This window comes from Habropoda laboriosa, unplaced genomic scaffold (assembly GCF_001263275.1).
Source record: "Habropoda laboriosa isolate 0110345459 unplaced genomic scaffold, ASM126327v1 scaffold41, whole genome shotgun sequence".
Classification (NCBI taxonomy): Eukaryota; Metazoa; Arthropoda; class Insecta; order Hymenoptera; family Apidae; genus Habropoda; species Habropoda laboriosa.
This window is the reverse complement of record NW_017100164.1, coordinates 1,020,827-1,045,404: the sequence shown is the minus strand read 5'-3', so window position 1 is coordinate 1,045,404 and position 24,578 is coordinate 1,020,827. Positions and strand designations below refer to the sequence as shown.

Sequence of the window (24,578 nt, the reverse complement as noted above, 5' to 3'; positions counted from 1 at the left end):
AATTCCAAAATCGCTAAGACCACAGAGACCTAAAATTTTCCAAATTAATTTGAAAATCTTAAGAATCTGAAGTTCCCAAGTCCTAAAATCATTAAAGCTTCAGACCTTAAAATTTTCAAAGTCTCTTATTTCTCATATCGCATCTCTCTACAATTAAATACATCATGTGAGATGGTTTCGTTCAAAATCGTCCCCGTTTCAGTGCAAACTTTTTATTCCATCATCTGGCAGTCGTAATTCTCGAGGATTGACCGCTGGTCAATCGAATCACGGGTCAATCGATCAAGTCTTTATTAGTATGGACGTACACGCTCCTCCTTCTGCAAGAAATATCGCTGGCAACCGTTCGCCACGCATTCGACGAATTCTTAGCAATGTTTTACCCAGCTTACACGTTACTCGTCCACGAAAAACATATTTCTCGTCGTCTGGCTGGTGCCTTTTAACTCTCAAAGCACAGAGACCAGATGATTTTTAAATCTCTTAACTCTCGTATCGCGTTCCTGTATATTTTACCGTACAAATTTTTACCCACGTTTAAATCTGCAACTCGTGGTATGCAAAACTTTGTAATCTACCGCAAGGAAAAGAGAAAAGAAAATCTCAAAGCTCTCTTTCAATTGAATAACATTTACCGTTCATGGTTAATTTAATTACTTCACGGTGACTCGTTTTTAGAAATCCAATTTTGTCGTGTGATTTTCTGCCATATTTAATCCTTTGCTGTCGTATTGAGCTCAGACATGAGTGCTGAGCTAGTCAGAATTAATTTTCATTCAATTAATTCAATTAATAATATAATGCAAGATTATATATACAAATTTGATAATTCTCTCCATGTGTGATAAGTGCGCAAAATCGGAAAGGTTTTTTGCTTTGGAGGCTGAGAGCAGACGTACGACTGAAGCGATAAAAGTGCTTCGATACCTGAGAGCAGACATGCGACAGCAAAGGGTTAAACGTCACCACGTAAACAAATTGTACGATTGAAAATAGCTCGGTTAATTCGTATCGTGTTATATGAGGGTTGCCTATAAGCAAGAATTGTTAAACAAACAAAAAAAAGTAAATAAACAGAAAATACGATTTAAATCAGAGAAATAACAAGGACTTCTTTAAAATCAAACACTATTAATTTTCATCATCACTGTCGTCTAAGGACACTATTGCCCCAATTTTTTTCTTTTAATAGGCTGAAATTTCTACTCATTTTTATATCGTCGTCTTTAAATCTAGCTGAATTATAATAGTTTTCATTAAGAGCAGCGATGTACAGACTTCGCATTATAAATCGCTGATAAAGAAGAATAACAGAGAACACTTACCCGTTAACCCTTTCATTACTATTGGCGCCTATAGGCGTTTTGAAAATTTGCCGTACTTTTGGAGCCGTTTGCTGCACTTGCATCTGAATTTAATACTCAATTTTATCCTTTACGCACTTGCACCTTGATTTAATCAACCGAATTTTAAAACGATACGGCCAAAATAAGAAATTTTGCAGCCGTGGTTAAAAAATCACCGTCGGTCATCCACGTTACCCGTAAAAATCTGCCGTAGCGAAAGGGTTAATTTCAACCGAAAATGAATATTTCAATTTCAGCTCGAAGCAGTGTGATGGAAAAATTAGTGTTACAATTTCCTTCGCAATTTTTTCACCGCGCTCTCAGAGTATCGTGCTACAGAAGGGTTGTCTGTACACGGTGTAAAGGACATTACGTGAAAATCAATTTGGCGGAATTTTTCAAAAAAATGACGCCGCGAGAGGTATCGGATAATCCGGTAGTTGCTGATAAATCCCGTGAAATCTCGTTGAACGGTGAACCACCGAAAAGCTAGAAAAAAGAGGGAGAGAAAGAGAGGAGAAAAGTGTAATGCTACTCATAAACAGCTGGGAGAACGTGATACTGTGCTTTCCTGGGTAGCATAGAATTTCTTTCATCTCAAATAAATGTGGCCCCAATTTTACGGTCCACCGTTCCACCGGTCGGAATTAAGTTTTCATAAAGTAACAAAGCCACGTGGCTGTACGTTCATCACGCACATAAACCGCCGTGGTAAAAACTGCGGCCTCAATTCTTCCTTCTCCAACTGGAATTTCTACTTCGATCGACCTTTGTTGTAAGAAGTGTATATTGGATCGTGGCGAAAGTTTTTCGGTACGAGTTTGTTGTTTTCCTTTTTTTTTTTGAAGTTTAAACGTGCGCTTCGTCGTCTGCTACGTCGAGAAACCGTGATTTTCTTTTACCACAAATAGTATTAAAAGTAAATACTTCGAATTTTTGTGTATTTGTTTATGTAGAGGGCGGGCAGTTTATGTCTGGCGTTTGAAAAGTCTGCGCTGTTTTTAGGAGCAGGGTAAATTGTCTTCCCAATGTCATTCTTTTTTTTTTTAATTTCAGGGGCATCTGCATTTTTTTACTTCATAAGATAGAATTTTTTTCTGGATAGCATTACAGAGAATTCTGCAACAAATTTAGCGTACTACACTTTTATGACCTGGAACAATTATATTTTTGGTTGAAAATTATATTCAATAATTTTTCCAAATGTAGAAGGTGTATCATTCATTTAATTATCGAAATAGCTTTCATGAACGAATCATTCTGTGTATTTTAGTGAAACGTAGGCTTATCTTTGACTCAGTGTTTCAAGCTAATTTTGAGAGAAACGACTTCAAACTTCTCACTTTAAATTTCACACATTCGATAACCCAATAACGCGTTTCCTTTAAACGTGTACGCATCCCTCCGTCAAATTTTTGAATTTCACTCTAACAAATTCGAGTAGAACAAATTTTCAAATTTCAGTCCAACACTTCAGGAAGGTATTCTTAACGCATCAGTTTTTCAAAAAATGTACAAAAAATCAAGTTCGATTGATTAAAAACGAAAAAGAGATCATAAATGTTACATCGATACGCCAAGTTTTACAAAAAGAAGAATCAGAAGAATACTTTTTTTGATACATACCAGATAATATCGATACATTTAATTCGATTATTCGTGTGGAACGATCGAAATATCCATTCAGAACGATTCGAAAGCTCGATGGAAGGCTACCGACACTTCATTGGAGGGCAAGCCTCGCCTGGGTTTTGTCTTGTCAGACGAGGATCTTGACGTGTCCGTTGATCTTCAATTTGACAGGCGATATACTTTGTACGAGACGGCCAATTGGCGCGGTCCTGTCGGAGTAAATAGATATAAGAATTCAATTTCGGAGGCTGACGTTGTAGCACGTTGGAATCGGTTGAGCAACGGCCCCACGATTGCCCACGTGTCCCGTAGATCGAGCCTTTGGATAAGGGTTTTAGACGCTGGCAGAGCGATGTAATCGGTCGTGTAGCTGAATTGTTCGCGCGATACCATTCATTTGCTAATGTGATAAGTCGGGATGCCGCGTGAAACGTTTCTGTCAGTCGTGATATAGGTGGTCCGGAAGGAAAATCTATTATTCAGTGTTCTATTTTTAGAAATGAACGAATTGTGCTTTATCCAAATGTTGAATGCCAAAATAATCCAAAATCAGAGATATTTCATGGAGTTGTTGTTAAATATTCTTGGTCTTTTCGTGATTTGAAAGCTTGCAATTTATTATAAAGGAAGAAACAAAAGTGTGCCGAATTTTGAAGTTCTTGAAACGTGGAATTTCTTTCGAATTTTTATTTACCGTTCTACTTTTAGAAATGAACAAATTATGCATTGTGGAATACCGAATGCCAGAATAATCCAAGATCAGAGATATTTCATAGAGACGTTATTAGATATTCTTCATTTTTTCTTGATTTTGAAGCTTGCAATTTATTATGAAGAAAAAAACAAAGTGTGTGGAAGTTTGAAGTTCTTTTTAATTTTTGAATCGCGGAATTTGTTTTTCTACTTTTTATTTACTGGTTTATTTCTAGAAGCGAACAAATTTTGTTATCGAGCCCTGAATACTAAAATGATCCAAATTGAGAGATATTTCACACAAACAACGTGACATAGGGATGTTATTAAATATTTTTCATTTTCTCGTGATTCTAAAGCTTGCGATTTATGAACTTTGCGCTTCCGAATATTGAAGTTGTTTTATTTTTAAACCGTGCAATTGTATTTAAAGTTGTAAAATTCCGCAAATCGAACCGTTCAGTGCAGTTGAACCCAAAAAATCTAGAATTTTACTTTCAGTTCGAAAGCTTCTTTTTCCTTATCTTTCAAATTTGCAGTTCTATGTATCATCTTCTCCTCCATTATGTTGAAAATTGTCTCGCCTTGTTGCAATTGTTTCGCGCTTAAAAACTGAAAAGTCTTTCATACCGATAAACATTCACAGTTTAGTGTTGTATTTTGAAATCGTTTCACACCTCGCCGATTTTTTTGCACCTGTATCAAAACGAAGGTACGCCGTCATTTCTACTCTATTTCGTTTATTTCCGGCGATAAATTCTATTACCCATTAGTTTCGCGTCTGGTTCATGATTCTAAATCGTTGGAGGCGCGCCGGTCGTTATTTCGAAACGGTGTTCGCTCTTTTTTTTGCTTCTTTTTATTGCCTTATTGATTACCAATAACTGCGAAAGGGTAAAATAGTTTTACGCGGTGCTTTAAAAGCACTCGTCTCTTTACTGTCAAATCTACGCAGAAGAGCTCGTTATTTTTCGAAAACGACGTTCCCTTCGCGAATTTTCTTGTGATTGACTTGAACCAATGGGAACGGCACTCGAATTCCACGAAGCCTGAATTACCGCGCTGCAGACTTTCGCAATTAAGGGTTTATCAAGAACAGCGAGAGAAAATCTTGAATATTTATTTCGACCGGTTTCGCCACTTTCCAAGTGTCATTTTTACGAGCCTTGTTGATTTCTACGATTGATCGAAATTAAGTGGAATTCCTTAGATTAGCAAATGTAGACAATTAATTCATCTTCGATCAATTTTTTTTCATTCCCCTGCCTTAGATTACGTGAAAAATTTAATTCGTTCGAAATTCAGTCATAATTTTAGCAGAAATGGAAAATGACGTTGCCACAAAGTTTGAAATTTGTTTTCGTAACGTTGCCGCACAATTCACGAATTTTGCCAGTTAATTAAGTTAGCATTTCAGATTTTTAATGCACGTTTCGTATGAGAAGTGACTCTATTAAAAAATATATCATATTATCTCACGACAGCTAATCTATGTCACGATTTTATGTATGTTTCTAATTCGTTACTTGGGACATTGCGAAAATATCGTTTCGTTTCATCGTGACAAGTGAAAATATGTTCACCGATTAAGAACACGAAACTTGATCCACCTTTGTAGAGTCTATACAGTTCCACTTTCTAACCTACGGTGTTCTTGTTCCTATTGTTGGAAGATTATCACTCGTTCCGTAATTGACCAAAGAAAGTGGAATCGTTTATTCGTCTCCATAGGACAGAGATTTCACGATAGCGCGTTAAACAATCGACTCTGCTAATAGCCTACACGAATAAACTATAACTTGGTCTCTCTGTATTGAAGTATCAGCGTGAATATATTTAGATATGTACACTACCGGCCAAATGTTTGGAATCACTGTGCATTGTAAGTTGCACAAAAATTCCCCAAAAAGGTTGGCATTTATAATAATTTTCCAACGAATTTTTTATCATTCAGATCAATCGAAATGAGGTAAAGTGCCGTTGATCTCCACAATATCAATTTCAGATCAATAAAGAATTAGTAGCAGATTCAATATGAATATAAATTAGCAGGTGATCCCAAACTTTCGGCCGGTAGTGTATTATATAGGTATATTGTCGAATAATAAATTAGTCTGTGATCACGATCAGAATAGTTTGAAAGATCAATATATCTATTGAAATGAAGACGTATACACTACCGACCAAAAGTTTGGAATCACCGAGCGTTGCAATTTACAGAAAAATTTCCAGAAAAAAGTCGGCGACTTTGAGAATTTTTTATCGTTCGAATCAATCGATATGAGATAAATTGATAAATGTAGAATTGTGATAAACTTGAAATCTATAAAAAATTAGCGGCAGATTTAATATTGATGAAAAGTGGGAGGTGATTCGAAACTTTTTGCCGGTAGTGTATGTACATATACACTGTCAATTGGTAATTTTCAATTTTTATTTTGAAATATATTTCATTTAATTCAAATAAATTTAAAATAAATTTAATATTATCTGTATGATTAGAAGCTTCTGAAGATAATATTTAAAGACTTAAAAAAAAGATATTCTTTATTTTCAAATTCACAGTCAAATTTAAATTTTATTAATTTCAAAACCGTCTACACTTTCACCAAATTTGTCGTTTTTCTAATTATTAAACAACTGCATAGCCGTATATTGATTGCACGTTACTCGTTATAAGTTCAAAATTACAGATTAAGTATACGATGTAGTTGATCGTTCGTTATCAGTTTACACGAGTAACACTTTGCCCTAGTTCATTCATCAAAAAATCTTCACCACCGTCGAAATTTTCCATAGCGAAACTTGCACAAAGTCTAAGCTATTCCTGTAACAGAGAGCTAATGTTATTCCCTCTGCAGCCTTAGGACGCACTGTCAACGTCACTGGCAGTTAGTTCACCCTGGAAAGTCGGCTCATCGATCGTTCCTTCGCTTCCTATTATCCCAAGAAACTGTCGCCGCAATACATTTCATCGTTACAGTATACAGGGTGTTCCATTTATCACAAACACTTCCTCTTAAAAATAAAAATGAAGCAACCTTCGATACAACCTTCAACGAATCTCTTTCTATTATCAGCAAACGTACACTACCGGCCAAAAGTTTCGAATCACCTCCCACTTTTCGTCAATATTATAAATCTGAAGTTTATTTCAATTCTACCTTTATCAATTTGTCTCGTATCAATTGATTCGAACGATAAAAAATTCTCAAAGTCGCTCGACTTTTTTCTGGAAATTTCTCTGTAAATTGCAACGCTCGGTGATTCCAAACTTTTGGCCAGTAGTGTATATCTACGATCCATGAAAAATTTTCTTTTACAATTTTTCTTCACACTTTCAACAGTAGATTGAATAATACACAGGGTGTTACAGAAATTTGAATACAAATTGTACAGGTTTCTCGAAGGTCTCGGTGAATAGTTTGTATCTGCGCGTTTGAAACAGCCTGTGAACGTTCCTAATAAATGGACCATCCTGTACGTACGTATAACCAACCACTTTTACCACTCTCGGCGGCAAACTTGAAGGAAGTGTAATAACATTATCACCGCTCTTTCGGTGTAAACCTCGAAACTTCCGCCCCCTGTGGAGAAGTTTCTTATTCGTCGACCATTTTACACACTTCGATTGCTTCAATTTGGAATATTTTCCCTCAAATTTGATCTTCCTCCCTTTCTATCTCTTTGCACTACTTTCATCGTTCTCTAGCAGCGAGTGTAACGTTCCGTTAAGTTCGTCTAAAAGTTGCCACGAACTTCCCTTAACTATCCCCGCTAAGCTATTTTCCTTTCTTCCCGAGAACCTTGGTGCCGTTTCAGAGAAATTGTTTCCCGTGCTATTTCACGGACAAGAGGGGAACATTCGCGGGAAAACATCGGTCAAAATGGCGGTCCGCATTAAAGCATAAAGAAGCCACCCTCTCTCTGTTCCTGTCGTCCTTTTGCTGAAAGGACAAAGAGCATTAACCGACGGAGGAGGATCCTTCCCCTTGGTTTCTTTGCTCTCGTACCGAGCATTTCTCATGCGCGACAATTGTTCGAAAGACGCTACGCCACGCCGGGTACGCGCGGCTGCATTAAAACCGAGGATTCCGACTGTGTCGTTAGATAAATCGATACGCGGCAGGAAATGAAGACCGTGGATGCGGTACAGCGATTCGGATTGTTCGCTGTGCCGTGCTTGCGTTGTAACGATGAATTGTTGATTTTGGCTTAAGGTTTATTAAAGTAGACGATGCGAATGGAATTTGTAATTAGAAATTTCATTGTTTTCCTTTCGAATTCAGTGGAAGTTGACGTTTGCAAAAACGGATTCAATTGTTATCGTTTCAGCAGCATTCGTGGTTTAACGTATTGTGTGTTATTTAACGGTATTACGAGAGTTTATGTTTATCGTGCTTATATCTGAATGGACAGGAAGAAAAAAAGGAAAGATTCTATTGGACCTTATTTTTGAGAAATCTGAAGAACTGATTTGCAGTTGAATTAATGATTAAAATGAAAAGCTCTTTATTATGAAGTTATTCTTTAAAACCATGGTGACAATTTTTAAACGGTAAGTTTTTAATAATTTCAGTAAATAAGCGGGTAATATGGTTTATTTCACGAATTTGACAATTTACCTGCTTCTCAACATAATCTACTGCTAAAATTACACATTTGTTCCATTAGCTGTTTTATATCAACAGTAAAGAATTCTTTGTCTCGAAATCTGAGCCAATTTTGCACATTTCTTTTCACCTCTTCGTTGCTGGCAATTTGATTCCACAAAAGGGGTGCCAAACGCGAAGAAATTGGGCGAGACGAGATTTAGACGGCTATAAAGCGAGTGTGACAGAACATAATTTTTCAATTTTTCAATTTTGTTATACTGAAATTAATTTTTTAACGTTTACATATCTACTGAAATTAATTTTTTAATTTTTGTGTAACAGCTGTTTTAAGTTAACAATAGGGATCCGAAGATATCCTACTATATTTTTTAAACCACAGCACTTGGTCTTTTAATTTATCAAATAATCCTCGTATTATAATAAAAATTTTGAAATCTTCTATTTCTCCTCGTCTCGTTCATTTGTCTTCACGCTCACCCAGTGATAGCATAATTTTTCGCACAGTTACACCGGTAAAACTAACATTTTAATTCTGACAAACTGAATTTCGCAGCATTTTGTGAAAACCCACAATAAACACACACGTGAAATATGCTTCTATTTGCGCGTTTTATTGATAGCGTAGTCTACGGCGATGTTTTTCGTATTCAAACTTTCAACAACGTTTCGAGCTCGTTTATTGATTTACTGCATACGATACGTATTTATTTAGTTGCAAACACGGAAAAACCTTTGCGTCATATCGGATATACGATGTTTGACTATCGACCTTTTCTTTTTCCTCACTTTTATCCTCCTTCCTCTTTTTCTTCCTTGTTTTTTCTTCCCTCCCCGAACGATCTCAATTCATCCTTAAAATCCTATTTAGAGTGTGTTATTATTTAAACACCGCGCGGACCTAGTCTCTTCCTCTCTCTCTCTCTCTCTCTCTCTCGCTGAATTTTGCAGCTCTATTCGGTAACAATGGGCAAACTGTTAACCGAGTTTTAAGCAGCGAGCCATTAAAAGTGCGTCCCGAAACGTGACTGCGCTAAAAGTTCGAATTAAAATAAAATCGTGCTAGACGATTCGAGCTGAATGCGCCAGTCGTGAATCTCCGCTTTAATTTCCGCCCCCTGAAATCGCTCGATTTAGATTTTTCCGTTTTTTCTTCTTTTTTTTTCCCACCCCAGACCAGGCAGCGTTTCTCGATGATTTAATGTGAGTGTAATGCGTTCTGAATTGTTGTTGCAATGGAATAATAGAATTTTTAGTTGGTACAGTAGGTATTGTCGCGTTTCTGCGATTCGCTTAACTTCGTTGCAAATTGTGTTATTCGTTCCGGGAGTTTCGGAGGAGTTATGAATTTCCGATCATATGTGTGTGTAATACTTGTGCTTTATTTTAATTTCTCAAATTTTTCTTTCTTTATTTTTCTTAATCATTCTTTTACTTTTTGTCTTATGACGACGAGTCACACTCGTGATGCAGAATATGGTTAAAGTGTGGCAAACGAGGAAATATATCTCTATTGAATCTGTATTTTTACTTGAACTTTAGCTTCAATTTAAGACGGACGATTACCAAATACAAATCGTACATAATATTTCCGCTTCTTTTCACTTAACATTAGCGTGTTCTTCCGGTGTTTGGGTCTCTTTTGACCCGAAAACCTTATGTGTAACAATTTTTGTTACCAGCATGCTGCACGAACCTAGAAAATATATTTTTAATACAACGTTAAGGGGACATAAACTTGAGAACAACAAAAGTTATGAAAAAAATGAGAAGGCGATGGGTCAAAAAAGACCCGAGGACCGCACTAGGGTTAACTCTGCATTGGAACAGTGACTAACTTAAATAGCGACTGAAAAATCGTAAAGAAAAGGGTTAAGAAACTAATTTAAGATTATCAGAACGTTAAATCTTGCATTTTTAATCTCTTTATGCTTGAACGACATAATTTATATACTCGAAGGTTCACAGATTTTCTAGACTGTTGAAAGCGTTATCAGTGATAGTTTCAATCGGCAAATGTGCGACAGAGATCACATATCGTGCTCATGTGTTAGTTCAGGAGATTGGCGCTAGAATGTAGACGTAGGCGTTAATGGATAGTACAGAAGCACTGTTTCTATGAGCCGTATCGAATTAACTGAGGAATGACTGCACGGAGTGATTGGTTAAAGGGCTGAACTAATGTTCGTTAGGCGAGTAAGTGCCACGCGTGAGAAATGGAAGTAGGAAAATTGCTAATTACTATGTAAAAGAGGTCTAGAAACTCTGTGACCGTAAAATTTTCACTCTTTACGATCTAGGTTATCTCTTTCTATTTCAGTACTCTGATCTAAAGTCACGGTTATGTTGCAACGAATGTTTTAAAGTTTATTTATTATATTAATTAAGGTGACAAGATGGCAAAGTTGTTTTCTCGTTCTTTTCTCCTTCTTTTTTTCTCATACACACAATCCGCTGCACGCAGAACAGTAGTGCCACGTTAGCTGACGTGATCGCGGGACTATCAACGGAGGCAGAGCTCTAGGAAGTCCCAAGTATGTTTGTTGATACCTGATACGAAATATCGAGGTCTTTGTTTATTTTAGACGCGTAATACAGAGGCTCATCCCACGAAGCCAGTTCTAATAACTGGTCGTGAGAGCGATGGTCAGCTAACGAGGTAAAATCTCGGTCAGCTAACGCGACACTACTGTATTCCATTCGTTCACATTCTCGCACAGCTCACTCATCTCATTCATTCTCACAAAATACACAAGGTGTCCCTACTAAAATGCCTTTTAACCTGCCTGACGTTCAGGACGTCAGGAAAATTCACGAAACGCTCACTACTGCCAGCGTTTCCAACGACCAAAGTGTGCTTCATCGTTAATACCTAATTTCTCGGTATGTAACCTGAAAACGTGACGATCCCACCATCTACCCGATCTTTTTCCCCATCGTTTCGAACGTCACACCGTTCCGACCATGTTCAACCCACTGACCCAGAAAAAAATCCAAACCTCCGAATCGAACATCCTACAAATCATCATGTAGACTCTACACGAACCACCGAACGCAAACGAAACATATTTCAATTCTCCGTCTGTTCATATAGCTTCACTTCAAAATCGAATACACGATACCCTTATATGCGGTCAAATATTTAACCAACCTAAAATCACGAATTCCCGCTCAATCATTGTAGCGGACACATATCTCCTCCGGCAAATCCTCGCCGTAAAACGCGAACGTGTTCCCGGTGGTTCGACGCGCGACGTAACAACACGCGTTTCGCGAAAAGTAACGCGGCTTATCGTGCGAATAAATCGCGAAGCTTTTTCGAAGGAAGTACACTTCGCGCCGATCTCCCGTCAACCGTTTCGCGAAGGACCGCCATTTTGGTGTCGCGGCGATTGTCGTCTCGTATTTCCACCAGAGTATCGCTCGTTTGATTTACACACCCGCCGATATGTGGCCCGACACGCGAAAACTCTCGTCCTCGAACGCGATCAGACGCTGTTGCCCCAATCGTTACACAGCCTATCTAAAGTGCCCCGACACTTCGGTTTCTTCCCCCGTCGAGAACATTATCGCCCCGTGGAGATATCTTCGCGAAGAGCAGGCGGTGAGTAAGACGTTCGAATTTTTAATCGAATCGATAAGGCGAAGGTGAAGTTAGCTGGGATACTGGAATTTCAATGGGAACTTGTGGGATGTAACGAGTGTTTGAGTATCGGTTTGGTGATTCGGCTGATATGTGTGGACACTTGGAGATTTCGTTGCAAATGTTCGTACAGAATTTTGAAGTATTTTTCGTTAATTCAAATATTCTTCGAAGAGGTGTACTGTTCTAGTTTTCAGATTAAATCTCCTGAAACTTTATGCTTCTTTGTTTTGCGATTGTAGCTAGAGGCGCAATTTTCGATGGTGGTTTTATTCCTTCCTTTTCTACCTGTTTTCAAATCTGCAAAGTTTCGTTGAAATTAACTTGGAACGTTTGTTTGATATCGTTTCATTTTACAGATTGGATATTTCAGTTGAATAATGGTATTTGCGTGTTATATAGTATACAACGTTTGTTTTCCTTATTTTGTGAATACTGTTGAAAGTGTTTGTAGAGAAAGTGAAGAGAATTTTGGATTAGATTAAATCTCTCGAAACTTTGCTCCCTTGTTTTCATAGTTTTCTGTGATTGTGTCTAAAGATGCAACTTCGGATGATAGTTTTCTTCTTTTAAATTTAAATATACGCGTGTGTCCTTTATTTTTACTAATTGCAGTACTTGTGAAGTTTCGTTGAAATCAACGTAGAACGTTTCTTCGTTCAATTACCTTATCGTGTTTTCATTGAAACACTTTTTGTTTCACTTTCATTTGAAATTTTCATCGGTCGTTAAGGAATAAACTCTGGTAGGTATGTAAATGGGCGAATTTATCGTGTATCTTTTGTTTTTACCGGAACAAGGAAGCGGAGTGGAATAATAAGTAAATCTTCTTCTATATTGTTCTCGTGCAACCGGCGTCACTTTCAGCGTATCTAAATCACGCGACGAAGTAGAATTTTGCAAAGTTTCCTCCACCCTATCATCCTCATCCTTGCTTCGAAAATTGTTAAAAGTCGGAACAACTCGCGGAGATCAGAACGGAAAGATCCCCAAGGAGATGTGTTTGAAGCGTAAAATGAACCTCGCTTGCAACAGGAAAATCGCGCTCTTATAGAGTACAAGATTCTAGATTTGTACATTCAGATTTCTTGTAATTCTGTTTTACGTGACAATAACTTTCTTTTCTACTTCATCATCTCTCTATTAAATTGCGCTCGCCTTAAGTGGTTACGTCTGCGTGAAATTTAAAAAAGAACATCTTTTTTTTGCGTACTTTAAGAACATTTCAATCTATGACCGATACCAAAATTCGTAGAATTGACGAATTTGTAAAATTGTCACCATATCCATCAAACAGTATAGTCACAAAAAAATCATAAAAGTGGTCACCTCTTTTAAACGTTCGAACAGATATAACTTCGTAATCGAATCGATTAGCACTAAGAAATTTAAAAGAAAAAGAATTTGTAAATTTGTAAAAAATTATATTGTTCACTTTATACGTATAGATCACAGCGATCTATCGTAGGAATTTAAGTGTCACATATAAGCTACCAGCGAAAAATTCGGGACCACTATGCATTGCAAGTTGCACAAAAATTTCCAGAAGAACGATAGCAGCTTTAACCCTTTGTGGTCCGAATAGTCTAGTTAGTCGACATTCGTTTCACCGCTGTCGAGCAATTCCGTGTAGTTCACCTTTATTTCAATTTTTTCAGGGGAATATTAGTTGCAAAATATTAAGCTTCGGTATAATGTTAACGCATAAAAAAACGTTCATTATCATTTATAATTTATCATTGTACGATATCTGAAGGCAGAAATTCCATAAAGGGTTAAAGAAATTTTGTTACTCTAATAAATGGAAACGAAATGAATTGTCATTTGTAAAGAATTAGTAACAGATTCAATATTTATGCGAATTGGCATCTGATACCAAATTTTTTGTTACGCTGCATTCACTGCAAAATCTCTAACATAAATTTTTTTTTATAATATCTACAAACTGCATACATTTCATAAATCCAAGAGTAACGCATAATTTTCGAAAATGTCAAACAAAATTCTCCGAACTGCTTCGGATTTAACGCTCAATACACGGACATATTCGCGAGGCTATTTCCATTTGAATCAACTTGTTGATCACGCAAACCGAAAATAATTTGACAGAATAAGGACACGCTCACGTGTCCCTTGGCTTTCATCGATGGCTGGAAAGGTCGAGGAGGCGGAAATTGTTGAGAAGATGTCGATTGTCGATCGATTCGGCCCTCGGAATTGCCTAGGGCCGAGGAGAACTGCGGAACGTTCCTGGAGTGGTTCGGAAATTTGTCGAGTAGCGGTTAAGGAACGTGCCCTACTGGACGCCGCGTCGTTCCTTGTTCCATTCAGCGTGCTTCAGGGGCACGAAATTCACCGGCATAGCATACCTCGAATTCACCGCGATCGAGATAAGCCCCTGGATATATCGTATAACGCGTGCACCGTCGCAACGATATCACCTGGCGCTGGTCATCTCGCTGCTTAATCTCTGTCCTCAAAATGGCTACCGTTCGGGGTTATTGGAACACATATCTTTTATACGAAACGACTTTTGTACTGGAATGAAGTTTACTTAGGAATAGACGATTCTTTATGTTTTATATTGTTTACAGCATCGACTGCATATTTACGTAGGATAGTTTTGGCTGTTTGGGGTTATCGTGCTCTGTGTGGTTTATTTACGTTTTTTCTGTTATTTTTGGTGCTGCGTGGAAGTTGGTCACTTTTTCTGGGTTTCGTTAGTGGATAGTGTTTCTTGCATGGATTTTGACAGTTTTGTGTTTGTAAGACTTCAGGATTTTAGAATCTAAGAATTTTAGAATTTCAGAATTTTAGGATTTCAGGTTTTCAGGATTTTAGAATCTAAGAATTTTAGAATTTCTGAATTTTAGGATTTCAGGATTTTAGAATTTTGGAATTTTTGACATTTGACCGAACGTCTTTTTGGGACTTGAATATTCTTAAAATTTGAACTTGAGTTTTCCATTTTTTTCGCTTTGAAATTCTTGGACCTCTGATTCTTCGTAATTCCGAATTTTTGCAACTTAATTACCACGAATAAAAGTACATATGTAAATACGTAAAAGTTTCGAGGTACTCTACAATGTGAAATTGCAGATCTCTGTGTTCAAGGATATCAGCTTAATTAAGATAGTTTCTGTAGATATAAAATACCTGTAGTAATCACGAGTATTAACGCTGAAACGACAGTGCACTAGATTCGTGAGAGTGGCTTATGGTCAGGCGACTCAGATCGCGTTAATACTGACTGCAACTTGGAAATCCTCAACTCCAGAACTTAATCTACGCTCTTCGATGGCTCTTAAAGGAATTTGTGCATCAGACGATGCACTTCTGTTACCGTACTGATATACAGATCTTTACGACGATCCAATAGTAGTTTCAGAGGTGCTAAATTCCTTTCGAAATTCGATTGAAATCTCCCTTTAATCATGTAATTAACGTTACTTCGTAATTTACAAGACGTCCATTTATTCACTTTGTAACTTATACAACCGTTATTTATTTACTTCGTAATTAATAATCCACGCACACGTGAAATTTAATTAACATCACTGCCATTCTATATTTCCTTACGTTAACATTTTCAATTAAAACGCAGAAATATTTTTTTTAAAAAAGCATTCACCATTCCATTTTTACGAGAATTCATATTTCACTCATTTTACGCTTGTCCAATAATAATTTCGACGTAGGTTAACAATTCCATTAAATATATTCATTCAACACAGCAATTCGTCGAATACAAAAGCGAAATGCTTTTCCCTCCGAGTCAACCGAATAAAATTTCAAAATCGATCATTTTCGAACGTCCATTCTCCCAGTTGAACATTCATTACCGTCGTTAGATCGGTGTATTAATCATCGAATTAAAGAGAAAATCAAAGCCTCGTAAAATATCTGCGGATAGGTTATTGCAATCGTGTGCACGCGCGTGCCAGCGTGCAAACCAAGTGCGTTGGCCAGTGGCGAGCCCAACCCTGGACAGGAAGTACGGTCGCATTATGTGTGTGGTTAAGATCCAGTCTCGTGACCGCGTGTCTATATATAGCGAGGATAATTAAGCCGTGAATTTTTTCCGAACACGTGAAACGAACGCCTTCTACGCTAAAGGTAGCCATTTATACTCTCGAAAAATATATTAGGTCATCGCATAAGTACGTATTTTTAATTTATTTTTCCTAGGTTTAATTTGCAATTTGTAGAAGTACCATTTGGTAAATTTGTGCAGAGTGTTTGAAGACGTGGAGCATGAATGTACTTTTGTTAATATTGCCGAATGATCAGATTTGAGAAACTGAAAAGACTTGTACGTATTTCGTTCACTGGAGAAATTTTTAAATGGCAGAAACTTCAGAGAAACTAAAGTTAGCGTTAGATCAGGTTTCTAATCCAGAAGATAAAAATTTAAAAATTTCTGGAATTTTGGAATTTTTGGAATTTCAGAACTTAAAAACTTTGGAACTCGAGAACTTCAGAATTTTACAATTTTTCAATTTTGCCTGAAAAATGGCAAATGGTTCTCGCAAGCAATGATCAATATATCATTAATTAACAGTAACTGAAAATATTATTAATTTCGTATTAAAACTGGGCTTCTAAAACGACATTACTTATGGGATAACCTAAATACATCCCAGACTCATGGTCATTTGAAATATCAAAGCAGCAAGTTATTGTTTACTTATTTATTTATTCAAACAAATTGCTGCTATATCGTTGAGTTATGATTCTCACATCGAAAATTACTCGAATATCTTATAAAACATTTTTAAATGGAAATAAAGTTACAGATAAGTTACTTTCCTGTTGCTAGCTGAAAAAACTTTACTTCTGAATGAGATCAATGGGGAATCCTTTGTTTCCAATATTTCTCGCAAGGCGCCTGGCCTCGGTGCTCGAAACATGTGTACGTTTGACGCCCCAGCCGAATTTACGGCTCACCCTGTGTCTCTTCCAAACGACTATACGCCGTTTTATAAATCTTCGCGAGGGTGTGGTCCGTTAGAAAGTGCTGTGCCTGGCAGTGATTTAATAATGACAGTGCTTTCACGCGAGGTTAAAGGATGTGTCTATTTTTAAGATATTGTTCGCTCTTGTCACTTACGAAAGAATGATTGTAGTCTAGGGTGAAACAGAATAAATTTTGATTTTTCTTCTTTCCAGGGAACAATTGACACCCAGCTTAAAAATTCTTGTACTTTGTCATTTGTATTTTATCGTCCACGATGTTTTTACTTTTCCATAGTAAAAACTTAATTCTCAAGCTGTTCTCGATTACAGTTAACCCTTTCGGCACCGAATTCCTTTTTTTTTTTTCAAGAATTTGTTGTTTATTTATCGATCATCGCGACTGTAATGGATACTAAATTCAGATCAATTTTTGTTTAAATACTCAAGTGGAACATATGCGTGCCGCTGATCAGGAAAGGGTTCAAATAAACTCGAAAAATCCTAATAATTAGCGATATCTCTGCGTTAATCACGGATGTGTTCAAAGCAGCCGCGAGATTAAATTATCAAATTTTCGAACATCGACGCATTTTCGTTTATGTTTGTGCTTCATATATATGGTGAGCCACGTAAAACAGGCCACCTAATTATGTTCCCTAGCTATGGTGATTTATATAGTAATTTAAACGGTTTCAAAGGGTGAACAATATGGATCAGACATTCACTGATAAACAAACTCTCATAATTCCACGAATCGTTTCTCGGAAAGTAGCCAAGGATCGAGCGAATCGTACGCGCACTGGAACTAATCGAAATTCAACCTATTCAGCCCGTTTGCTCCAGCCAGTAATTTCTTCGTTTAATTCTCTTCAATCGAGCACCGCGTAACCTATGAGAAATTTCGCATTCTCGTATCGGCACCGTTGCTGCAATTATCCAAGCCAGGATTGTTCCCCGATATTTGTTTGCACAGTAAAATGTTCTGCTAATCCTAATTACAAAAGTCGACTTTGGTGTGCGTTTAACATTGCGCTGGATTAATTGATGATTGAGGTAACGTTTCGGAACAGTATATTACAATAATGGAAAGTTCATGAATCAACATTTATGCGGGAAATGTTTTACCTTCGAAATGAAATTTGACTAATACACTACCGGCCAAAAGTTTCGAATCACATTCCACTTTTCATCAATATTAAATCTGCTGCTAATTTTTTATAGATTTCAAGTTTGTCTCAATTCTATTTTTATCAATTTATCTCATACCAATTGATTCGAACGATAAAAAATTCTCAAAGTCGCTGACTTTTTTCTGTAAATTTTTCTGTAAATTGCAATGCTCAGTGGTTCCAAACTTTTGGCCGGTAGTGTATTTTACGAGGAACGATAAAAAATTCTCAAAGTCGCTGACTTTTTTCTGGAAATTTTTCTGTAAATTGCAATGCTCAGTGGTTCCAAACTTTTGGCCGGTAGTGTATTTTACGAAATTTATTTATTTTATGCAAATTTTAATTGTGAAATCGAAGAGTGAAAGATTATCGTATTCTTTGGTTTTCACATATTTTCATATTTTTATACGTATTTCTGTTCATTTTGTGATTTTCTATTCATGATTATTCTACTCTCTCAAATTTTAAATCGTTCATAATTATTCTATTCTTCAAAATTTTAAATCATTGATAATTATTCTATTCTTCAAAATTTTTAATTATCCAATTCTTATTCTTATTTACGAACTTTCTGAATGATACAGCGAGTTTCGAATGTTCTGATTGAGCTTGAATTATTTTTAATAAAATAATCACTGAAAAAAAGAAAGGACGATAAATGAAGTGGGAAAGAATTTATGACTCATTCTAACATGTTCGGGAAGAAGTTTCGAAATCATGCGGTTACGAATCGACAGAGGATTTTCATTGTGTAAGAAACGGATCGGTTACATTGATTGAGCTAATTCGACGTGTGACATTGAATTGTTAGCTACGATCGATCAATTGGATCGACGATCCAGATTTATGGGCTGGCTAATTTATTAAGGGCGATTCTTAAAATTATTTTATGCATTGGACATCTCAGTTAAGTAATTTAATTAACATGTTATATACAATAATAATCGACATTATTTTATCCTCTTAATTTTCTTACTCAAAACAAAAATTTGTCGTGTTTAATGTCTCTTAAAAAGAAAAATTTATTATGCAAGGTAATTATTTGGAAATTAGGTAAATATATATCTACAATCACTCCCAAAAATATTAAACATACTAGAGAAAGCGAATGAAATCGTTAATTTCTATTTTAGAGCAGAAGTGTCAGTTTATCCGTTTATTAGATCGTTGTACCGTTCCAAGAATAGAGCGCAGAATTGTTCATTGATTGGAACATAAGTCTGCGGTTAGGTTGGACTGAATATTTATTTAATGCTAGTATACCATTTGTGCTAGCTGTCTATTTATCAGCTATTTAATATCTTCAATTGCACATCTGACCGAGATTCTAAAATTTAAACATTAAAAAATTTAATTAACAAAATTCTCTTTAAAAAACTTTCTTCGCTTATACACTTCGGGTAATAGTAATTTTCATTACGAAAGATAGTGGAAGGAAAAAGGAGCGAAGTAAAAAAAAAAAGCGGATAATTTTGGATATAACGAAGCCACTCGGCTGCATTATCGATCGCAGTGATCGCGGTCAGAATATCGTCCACCTCGAATGAGTCAAAGCATTCGCAAACACGAAATCATTGTACTGCCTTTGTCTTTGCCCCTGCGATCGAACCAACGATATAGGCCATTATGAAACGACAAAAGCAACGAATCCTCCTTCGTACTTGGCTTTGAAAATAATCCTAGAAGTGGTTGAGCTTTTAAGAGCAGATAGCGCTGCGAGGAAAACAGATTCGAGTGGATTCTTCTATCAACATTTGAATCAGAATTTTTCTCTTGCCAGATTTTGAATGATAAAAGTAATTAAGGTAAAATCATGTTCTCTTTAAGATTTATACTTGAACAAAATTTCTGTATACAACTATGAAGTTTGTTGTCTTCCTGAGTTTTATTTCAATTTTTCTGACGAGTCTAGGAATTTAACGAAGCGTATAACATATTCAGTAAGGAAATGTTAAATTTTTGAGAAGTAAAGATAAGGTTTTAATGATCTGAAATAGTTTGAAAATTAAAAATTAAAACTCAATTAAAATTTAGTTAGTGGAATAACTGATGCATAAAATTCGTAATTCGAACACTAAAATTATCCTACTCTTTTTCGATCATTTCTATTGCAACAAATCAAAAATATTTTTTGTTAATTAAGATTATTTTCCAGTAAGAATTTTATTTTAGGAAATATTCGGGGTGGTTATTTTATTTTGGTTCTTGTTAATACGAGCATGGACCACTTTACGTCTAATAGGAATGTAATGATAGAATTAAAAATACGGAATATGTACTTGAATGAATGAATTTTTGCATTTTGAATACATCTGAATTTCATTATTTTTCGTAATTACTAGATTAAAAAAGATAGGTTTATTGTGTATGATTTTCTATAAGATAACAAGTGGTATATAATGCGCTGTGCGTGTTCAGTAGAATAGGTATGATTATGTTCAGACATCGAGTCCCGATTGATACCTCCACAATGAATTCTAGCTTTTTCTTAAAAAAAAAAATTATATTTTGGTTTGTGTCACTTTATTTTTGTCTAAATTTTTTAACAAAGTTGAAACATTTCAATTTGATCATCAGACATTCGGGAAATGAAACCGAGAAATGCTAAATGTAGGATTAACTGAGATTAGCTTCTGTTAAATTCACGAACCAGTACTTTTCGTACATACTAAACACGATATAAAATATTGAAGCCTCGAAACTGTAATTTTCCTGAATTTAAACTGAATGATAAAAAATTTCCTTCAAATGATAAAAGTTATTTCCTTCCGTTCTGAAAAATTCAGATTTGGCAATTTTACCATTGGAGCATACTTTACAAACATACCCACTTTCACAAGAGAGTAACACTTCCATTTTCACTTACATAATATGTAAGTACATTCAAACATTACACTCGTTCAAACGATCATTTATCACACTTAACCCCTCACATTCTTCGTTCTTCTCATCGCAACTACCACTTCATTTGCCAGAGATCTCTCTTTAACTTTCTCGTTCCTTAACCCTAGACCACTGACATGAGAAATATGACCTTTCGTAATAGCATGCTGAAATCACCACAAAAGCTATTACCACACAGCGATAAAAAAAATTGCATCCCTTTTAAAAAAGTAGGGATAACCTTGAAATCTTCGCCATACCTTCATTCACGTAAAAAGTCTTCCTCCATGTCGTGCCAGTTTTGTTTATAACATTTTTCCATGTTATTAGAAACAGCAGAAATATTCCAGGTGGAAAAAGTTTTGTCCCACCCTGTGTATACTTTTCTTTTCACATTTTCTCTTTGAAAATTACTTAATTATTTTTGCTACAACTAAAAATTATTTAATTATTTTCGTTACAATTTAAAAATTACTCAATTATTTTTTGCTACATGGAGTACAGTGTGCTTCGCGTTGAATTGCCTCGGAATATTCAAGGAATTGGCCCGTTTTATTAGCCTCGTTTCTAATCGTCACTCTGTTCCATCCATTCAGACAACAGATTCCGACACTTTCGCAACGATCTTTATCTCGGCGATGATCCAATTTCAACGACACCGTCTGAGGAGAGGGCGGCGAGGGAGAGGCTGAGGGCGCGCAAGAGGATCGGCGAGTTGAAGAAACGTAGAAAAGCGAAGGAAAGGAGGCAGAGGCTGAAGCAAGCCACAGAGAAGTCGCTGGTGGCCGAATCGCCGCCGGCCACGCCACTCGCCGCGTTGAATGAAACAATAATGTCGAGGTTGGATCTGAGCTGCTTCGTGAAGGCGCGCAGAAAAGGATTTGCGAAAGCCCCTCCGGTTGAAAACGCGTATCCCGCCAAGTATGCCAGGTTCGTATCCCTTCTCAGATGTTACTCTTCCTCCTTTTTTCCTCGCAAAACGGAGAAAAAGAGCGAATGTTTATTACGTCTTTGCCTGTGGTTCTCGCTGAATTTCTTATTACATTATTTCCTTATTTTTTTCTGCTTATTTTAACGCTGTGGAAATTTTGATACTTGTCGCAAGTAGTTTCGTTGCTCTTTGAATTAACGTTTTTATTTTGTGTTGGGAGAAGAAATGTGTTTGATAATGTTGTCGCGTTAGAGACAATGCAGAGTTTGGCAAAGTTTGTGCAAACTTCGAGGAAAAGGATGTTTCTTGCATTTACATCGACTTTTTAATATTTGTTCGTTTTCATTATTTGATTAAGTTGAAGTATGTGTTAGAAACAATGCAGAGTTTGGCAAAGTTTGTGCAAACTTCGAGGAAAAGGATGTTTCTTGCATTTACATCGACTTTTTAATATTTGTTCGTTTTCATTATTTGATTAAGTTGAAGTATGTGTTAGAAACTATGCCGAGTTTGGCAAAGTTTGTTCAAACTTCAAGGAGAAAACCGTTTATTGCATTTGGCTTGATTTTTTAATATTTTTTTCTTTTCACTATTAACTTCGGTTGGAGTGTGTTTATTCGTCTTTTAGGTATTGTTTGACATGCACGCGGCGTAGTATTATTTAATATCATTGTAAAACGTAACGAAGTGCAACGGCGTTAATGGTATAATGTTACGTTTAATCCAATAAACATGGTGTTTCGTAAAATTAATATATAATTAAACAGTAATTAACGATAAAGTAAGTATACATTATTTATATGTACAATTACAGAAGCTACTTTAAATAAGAGAGCAACTAAAATGTTTCATTTAACATCAGCAACGTGTACAAAGTATTGATTTCCATTATCGAAATGAACACTATGTTGCGCCAGTTCAATTTGAAACCTGAGAATTATTAAGCTATTAAACGTAATTATAATTGAAGAACGAGATCCAGTATTCCATTACATATGTCAGTGTAAAATAAAAGAATAATCTTAAAAATAATCATTTCTCATGGTTTTTACGTAAGTATTGATTTTACGCCGGGATTTACGCTCGCATTTTACGAAACACTCTGTATGCAGATTCTAATCATCAAACCTCTCACGATCGGTGATTTACTCGAGACGATCTCGCTTATCAACATCCCTGTTATCATATTCCTGCGGTATGAGTTGAAATTACCTATCAAAGATCTCGGTACATCCTGCGCTTGGAAGTTACTCAATGAAAAGCCCCTATATCTGATCAAAATGGCACAAGGAGAGAATTCTATTCGAAGCTCGTGGAACATTTTACCTCGTAGATCCAAACCTCTGGCAAACCCTTTCGTAATTTGATCAACCATGTTCGATTGATTTTTCAGTTTGGAACATCTCTCTGTTTTTTTTTTATACCATTTTTCATGAAATTCCTCGACCAACTGAGCCACTTTTGTCTCAATCGATCCCTACCTTTTATCTTCGGTGTAAAAAACCGAAGAGTAGTTCCAATTTTTTTTTGCCTTTCTTATTTACTGAGTTTTTAAATATTTCTCGTCCTTGAAGAGTAATTTAAAGAACGCTGTGTATTTTTTGATAATAATAAAACCTGGTAACAATAAGTGCTTACATTAGCAGGAAAAAGCTTCTGACTAGAAAATTCTGATTTAATGTAACCTAAGAGCTTTTCCTTGCAAATTACTCCGTATATTAGATTTTTCACCGTTTTGTCGTTATTTAGAATTTTATTATCTTCTGTAGAGTTTTTCGAATAATTGTGAAAAATTTAGTCGACGCTGAATTATTTTGGCAAGATTTAAGGACATTTTTCACTGTTTCATCGTTATTTAGAATTATATTATTTTCCATAGAGTTTTTCGAATAATTGTGAAAAATTTAGTCGAAGCTGAATTATCTTGGCAAGATCACTTTTTTATCGTTATTTAGAACATTGTTACTTTTCACAGATTTTTTCGAATAATTGTGAAGAATTTAGTCGACGCCGAATTATCTTGGTAGGATTTAAGGACATTTGGTTAACGTAGCGTTTCGTTCGGCAAGAATTCACCGAGGCGAACCGTGTCGAACATCTAAATGTATTTTCCTGCGTACTATTTTCAGGAGAAAGAACGTTCTACCGCCGTACAATCGATACCTCGTGGCAGCTTACGAGTGCACCAAGGGATACGTTTTTGAGGACTCGATGGCTGATCGACTTTTCTGCAGCGACGGCACTTGGTTAGGCGCACTTCCGCGTTGCGTAAAAGTGGAAGGTAAGATGACGCGGAAGTAAACGCGATATTTTTTCGGAAAATATTTCTCCCTCAGATTACAGATAATTCTATTTGTATCAAATATCTTTTCATAAAAAAGTATATTCAAAATTCGTAGCATCACATTAATTCTTTGCTTTTCAACCCCTTGACTTATGATTTTTTGATCATTCTCAATCTTACAAATTGAAATTTTCAGAATTGAAATTTTTCTTATCTGTTTCTGTCACCGAAATCTATTTTTCGTCGAAATTTTCACTAAAATCGGTACCACTAGTCCGATTTAATCGATTTTTACCACGAATGAAAAGTAACGAGAAATAATTTTCAAACGGACCGAACAAATAAAGTGAATATTACGAGATTTTAATGGGATTTTGGAAATGATGTTGTAGAATTGTGGAACAAAATATTGAAATTAATTGTTTTCA

At 36.0% G+C, this 24,578-nt stretch overlaps 1 protein-coding gene across 1 annotated transcript in view; it reads left to right on the top strand.

Moving 5' to 3' along the window:
- The window catches only part of LOC108578540 (fibrillin-1-like), a 141,272-nt gene that overhangs the window by 19,409 nt on the left and 97,285 nt on the right, over positions 1 to 24,578 (top strand). Inside the window, exons 3-4 of the mRNA XM_017941899.1 lie at positions 21,532 to 21,865; positions 23,996 to 24,147. Coding sequence (XP_017797388.1) covers positions 21,532 to 21,865; positions 23,996 to 24,147 — 486 coding nt within the window. The remainder of the gene's footprint in view (positions 1 to 21,531; positions 21,866 to 23,995; positions 24,148 to 24,578) is intronic.